The 6293-nt window shown below is 43.1% G+C and overlaps 1 protein-coding gene across 1 annotated transcript; it reads left to right on the top strand.

The window, feature by feature from the left end:
• Positions 1 to 253: 253 nt before the first annotated feature.
• LOC121998399 (flavonoid 3',5'-hydroxylase 1-like) lies at positions 254 to 5304 on the top strand. The gene is made up of 2 exons (XM_042553326.1): positions 254 to 1163; positions 4479 to 5304. The coding sequence occupies exons 1-2, from the start codon at positions 273 to 275 to the stop codon at positions 5109 to 5111; spliced, it is 1524 nt and encodes a 507-aa protein (XP_042409260.1). The 5' UTR covers positions 254 to 272; the 3' UTR covers positions 5112 to 5304.
• Positions 5305 to 6293: the final 989 nt, after the last annotated feature.

Here is a 6293-nt window from a genome sequence, read left to right as displayed (position 1 = left end):
TGTGTCATTTTTCTAGCATGAGTTTTGACATAGTATAATCTCCATTTTCAACTGTGACACAAAGTCAATCTCGTTTAAATGTCAACGAGCATACGCGATGTCGAAGGCGACTTGTCATCTTACTAGAAGGCAGACATACACACGGGTCGGATGTCGTACCCGGTTTGGTTAACCAATAACTGATTGCTACGTGTCCATATGGCCCCATTGCAGATATATATATAATAATCCGCCCATGGAGCTTAGCAATGACTGCTGCTAAGCACTGCGGCATGGACATCGACCCTTACTTTCCGGCCGCCGCGGCGGCCGCTGCCATCGCTCTCTGCGTTGCTCTGCACATCCTTTTCAGCTTCCGGAGACGATCGTTGCGTCTCCCCTTGCCGCCTGGCCCCCGAGGGCTCCCCATCCTGGGCGCCCTCCACCTGGTCGACGCCCACGCGCACGTCAGCCTCGCTCGCCTTGCCGCCCGCCACGGCCCTGTTATGTTCCTCCGCTTGGGCTCCCACGGCTGCGTCGTTGCTTCAGATTCCGCCGCCGCCGGATGTTTCCTCAAGGCACTCGACCTTCAGTTTGCCAACCGCCCCGACATCTTCAGCGCCCGCGACATCAGCTACAACCGCCAGAACCTCGTCATGGCCGATTACACGCCCACGTGGAAGCTCCTCCGTCGCGCCTGCACCCTCCACTTCCTCGGCGGCAAGGCCCTCGCCGAATGGGGCGGCGTCCGCCGCCGCGAGATCGCCCTCATGGTTCGGTCCCTGCGCGCCCAGGCGGGCCCCGTGGCGCTTCCGGACGTGCTGGTGTGCGCGCTGGCCAACGTGATCGGCGTGGTCGTGATGAGCAAGCGAGTGTTCGACTCGCAGGGCGAGGACTCGAACCGGTTCAAGGAGATGGTGCTGGCGGTGGCCACCGGCGGAGGGCAGTTCAACTTGGGAGATTTCTTCCCGGCGATCGCGTGGATGGACCTGCAGGGGATACAGGGAAAGATGAAGCGGGCGCAGGTGGCGTTCGACGAGATACTAACGAAGCTGCTGGCGGAGCACGAGGCGAGGAAGGAGGAACGGGAGCGCGAGGGGCGGCCGGACTTCCTCGACAAGATCATGAACGGCGCAAAGGACGGCGAGGTCCTCACAGATGCCAACATCAGGTCGCTCATCATTGTAAGGACTCCTCTGCCTTTCAAGTTTTACAGTTTTACTTCTCTAAATTTGATGCAATTTTTTTCTTCTCAATTATTCATTTTTTATATATAAGAAAAAAAGGGTAAATTTACATGCACTCCCTTGGTAAGTATAACTTTACATGCAGTTTCCATCAATGAAAAACTTTTTTTTTCACTCCCCAATCAAATATATTTACCTAATTATCCATGATATTTTTAGGTACAAAAAGTCTAAAAATCAGTATAAATCCTCTTAAATTCAATATATTAAATTAGAATCTAGTATATTTTCTATCAAATTGAGTACGATTTTTTTTTCACCTCAAAATATACTCGATTTTAGTTTAATGTGTTGAATTTAATAGAAAATATACTCGATTTTTAATATAAAGTACTGACTTTAAGAAGAATTATACTTATTTTCGGACTTTTTGTACTCAATTTTTGACTTTTTATACCTAAAAAATATGGATTAATTTCGATAGAAAATATACTCGATCCTAGTATAGAGTACTGGATTATAGTGTAAAGTGATGAATTTAACAGGAATTATACTTATTTTTAGACTTTTTATACCTAAAAAATAAGAGGGACAATTTTGATAGAAAATATACTCGATTTTTAATATAAAGTACTGACTTTAAGAAGAATTATACTCTTTTTCAGACTTTTTGTACTCAATTTTCGATTTTTTGTACCTAAAAAATATGAGGGGCAATTTAGGTATCAATATTTGCATGAGGGAGTTGAAACAAGTAATACTTTGCATGCAGAGAGTGGAAACAAAATTTTTTTTGTATGGGGATTGCATGTAAAATTATGATTATCATTGGAGATTTTCTCTAATTTACCGAAGAAAAAACTATTATATCTAAGAAAAATATAGAATTCAGTCCTGATTTACTAGTTTAACGATATAACTTTTGTTTTTTTTTCTCCAATATAGAATCCAATGCCTACTCAATCACTTATCTAAATAAAAGAAACCGACACTCCATGTGTTGTAGTACCACCCTCCACCAATCAAGATAATTGGGTGATACAATTAACTCAATTATTCTTGATTTAATATACACTGTTTTGGCCGATTGTCAACAACAGATGAAAGACAAACAGATCAAATTAATTGAGATATTTATAATAATAATAATAATAATAATAATAATAATAAATAACGGTAAGAAAGATTGCGATATTATCTAGCAAAATCTTTTGCTATTTCTATTTTATTATAATATAATAGGGATTAATTTTTGATAAATGTATACCTCATGATTCATTTTCCTTCCTCTAATCTAGAGACGAATTATGATTAACATTTCGAATGAATATAATCATTTTTTTTTTTTGCTATAATACAACGAGTCATTTGCCACTAGATGCTTAAGACTTCATTTGTTTAAGATAAAATATTTTACTAATCTTTTAAATGAGTGGTTTGATTGAAACAAAAAAGATGATAATTCTAAAATTTATTAGAATAAATATTTATATAGATACCAACTATATCAATATATAGAATATAAATTTTGACGACTAATCCCGTCCGGAAGCTGACTGCAACGGATGTTTCTAGAACCTGGCGGGTGTCAGGGAATATTGACTGTCAGACTTTGTCTGACGGTGAATGACACATGACTTCTCCTGATAGGCTGGCGACAGAACCAAAGGGGGAATGAGCCCCGACTGTTAGCATATTCCCTGACACACTGATTATTCTCTGACATTCTCTGATGAGCAGTTACGATTCTCCGGCTTGTTTGTCTTGTAGTGTTTGGATTCCAGGTCTACATCCCGACCTGCTTTGATCCACTGCTATCCATGACTTGTACATTCCGACCTGCACGACCAGTCTGTATCCTGACCTGCTTCTATCCGCTGTTATCTATGGCCTGTGCGTTCCGACCTGCCCGACCGGTTTGTATCTCGACCTGCTTATGTCTGTTGTTATCCAAGGCATGTACGTTCCAACCTGCACGACCGGTCTATTGCCCGACCTACACGACCGGTTCGTATCTCGACCTGCTTTTGTCCGCTGTTATCCAAGGCCTGTATGTTACGACCTGCACGACCGGTTTGTTGGTTGACCTGCATTTGTCTACTGTTATCCATGGCTGGTACGTCCCGACTTGTACGCCAGGTCTGTTTCCCGACCTGCATTTGTCTATTGTTATCCATGGCTGATATGTCCCAACCTGTACGCCAGGTCTGTTTCCTGACCTGTATTTGTCTACTGTTATTTATGGCTAGTACGTCCCGACCTGTACGCCAGGTCTGTTTTCAGACCTGCATTCGTCTACTGTTATCCATGGTTGGTATGTCCCGACCTGTACGCCAGGTCTGTTTTCAGACCTGCATTCGTCTACTGTTATTCATGGCTGGTACGTCCCGACCTGTACGTCAGGTCTGTTTCCGGACCTGCATTTGTCTACTATTATCCATAGCTGGTACGTCCCGACTTGTACACCAGGTCTGTTTTCAGATCTGCATTCGTCTACTGTTATCCATGACTGGTACGTCCTGACCTGTACGCCAGGTCTGTTTCACGACCTGCATTTGTCTACTGTTATCCATGGCTGGTACGTCCCGACCTGTACGTCAGGTCTGTTTTCAGACCTACATTCGTCTACTATTATCCATGGCTGGTACATCCCGACCTGTACGCCAGGTCTGCCTCCTGACCTACTTCAGAGGCCTTCTTTGCCTAGCCTTTGCGTGGTTTGTGGGCTTAGCCCTTAGCTATGCCTGACCTGTGAGCCCAATTCTTGATTGCTATCGAGACTGATTTTTGTTCGACTTGTGATCTTCTCCCTTGACCGCCCCGTCAGCTGAGACTATGACCCTGGTCACGTAAGCTTGACTTCTGACCTCCACGTAAGTTTGACTTTTGACCAGTCACATAAGCTTGACTTTTGACCAGCCACGTAGGCTAAACTTCTGACCTCCATGTAAACTTGACTTCTGACCATCTTGTGGTCCTGACTCCTAAGTACATCATCTTACTGACCTCATAATTATGCATCGTATCAACAACTATATTTAAATTTGTTCTTCTACTCATTGAGCTTATTTATTAAAAGATTTATCGGGTTGAGTTGAGATCAAGTTTTTTTTCCAGGTCAACTACGAATATTATTGTCTTTTTATAATTTAATTTAAATATTAATTTAACAAATGTATATTAATTTTTAATTTTAAGATATTATAAAAAAAATAAAATTGTAACATATATATATATATATATATAAAATTAATACTTATACAAGTTTATTGGTGAAATTTATCTAAATAGATGCCACGTGTACTACTGCAGGACCTGTTCGTGGCCGGCACCGACACCACGGCCATCGTCGTCGAATGGGCGATCGCCGAGATGCTGAAGAAGCCGTCCATCCTGAAGCGAGCGCAGGAGGAGGCCGACGCCGCCGTCGGCCACGGCCGCCTGCTGCAAGAGTCCGACCTCCCCAACCTTCCCTTCCTTCACGCCATCTGCAAGGAGGCGCTGCGCCTGCACCCGCCCACGCCGCTCGCCATCCCCCACTTCTCCTACGAGCCCTGCGAGGTCAACGGCTTCCACGTCCCTGCCAACACCCGCCTCCTCGTCAACATCTGGGCCATCGGCCGCGACCCGCGGGTCTGGCCCGATCCGCTCCGGTTCGACCCAGACCGGTTCCTGGGCCAGCGGGCAGCCAAGTACGATCCGCTGGGGAGCGACTTCGAGTTCATCCCGTTCGGCGCAGGCCGGAGGGTGTGCACCGGCAAGGCAGCGGCCATGTTGCTGCTGCAGTTCATCCTCGGCGTGCTGGTCCACGCCTTTGATTGGAGGCTGCCGGAGGGGGAGAAGCTCGACATGGAGGAGAAGCACGGACTGACGACGCCCAAGCTGGTGCCGCTCAAGGCATTGTTGACTCCACGGTTGTCGCCGGCGGCCTACGACGCCGCCTGAAGTACTTTGTGCTCCCCTTAGATATATATATATATATATATATATATATATATATATATATATAAAATAAGCTAAAATTTTTGCATTTGGTATGCAAGAAATGGGATGCAGAATTATATATGATATAAAGATCAATTTGAGTTTAGTACTATAAATTTATGATTAAGATGAAACATTGAATTATTAGTGATTTTATGTCAATTCTAAAGACAATTTTTTTTTGGAAGCCATTAAATTATCTTCTCGATCAATTTCTTTGGGAAAACAAACTATTGACTTGACTCGCCAGTCTTCTCCATTACAAATTGAAATACTTTGAGGATGCATACGAAAAGTCGAGCATCATGAGGTCTAGCATAGACTAACCGCTAACGACTGACTAGAAATCTACAACCTTATGGTTTCTAGAAGTTTGGTTAAAATTAATTAATCTGAATAAATCCAAACTGAAAACGCTCGAAGGAATCGAGCTTAGATCCTGTGACAGGATCACATACGTTCAAAGAAGATTGGCTTGACACAGCATGGGATCGAAAAAGTGATATATTCATTAGAAACCTTGAACTGAAAGGGACAGTATGTTGACAAAGTGTGGAAATAATTGCACTTTCCTTGTCTCTTTCAACCCTCCTTGACTTTGTCAGCTAGCTAGCTAGCCCTAGATTTTTATATTTTTTTTATGGTCGATTTGGTGCATTGATGTATAGATCCGCCTATACAACTTCATAATTTATCTCCGCAAGAAACTGATGCCGCCTTATTGTAAAAAATAAAAATAGTTTTTCCTATAATCAGATATTCGTGGGTCACTCGCTTATCGACAGATACAGATGAATTTAACCAAGAAAAAGCAGCAGGTGAATGCACCAGTTAATAAAAAAAAAGAGACCGATACAGCAAAAACACTCCTCAATTATTTATTTACTTCTCGCAGTAAGTATATATGTGCAGATTCAAAGTAGCAGTTCCATCAATGTAATTACACTGCTGAGATACGTTCCCACCACGGTATCCGAACAGTTATGTCGCTTTCTGCAATTAAACTTTGCTAGTGCCATGGCTACTTAGAAACCAAGTGAAAATTAAAAGCCATCGTCGGATTTTATTGCCCTTCCGTCCTAACGTCGAACACGCTACCAGCTAACCCTGTAGTATATATATACACGCATAATAAATTAATGG

Source organism: Zingiber officinale, chromosome 6A (assembly GCF_018446385.1).
Source record: "Zingiber officinale cultivar Zhangliang chromosome 6A, Zo_v1.1, whole genome shotgun sequence".
NCBI lineage: Eukaryota > Viridiplantae > Streptophyta > Magnoliopsida > Zingiberales > Zingiberaceae > Zingiber > Zingiber officinale.
Note: the sequence above shows the minus strand (reverse complement) of the source record. Positions and strands in the feature narration are given on the sequence as shown.

Bases quoted from the DNA above. Each gene is read 5' to 3' on its own strand.
- LOC121998399 (XM_042553326.1), top strand. From the start codon at position 273: ATGGACATCGACCCTTACTTTCCGGCCGCCGCGGCGGCCGCTGCCATC. The intron at 1,164-4,478 runs GTAAGGACTCCT...GTACTACTGCAG, and splicing joins ACATCAGGTCGCTCATCATT to GACCTGTTCGTGGCCGGCAC.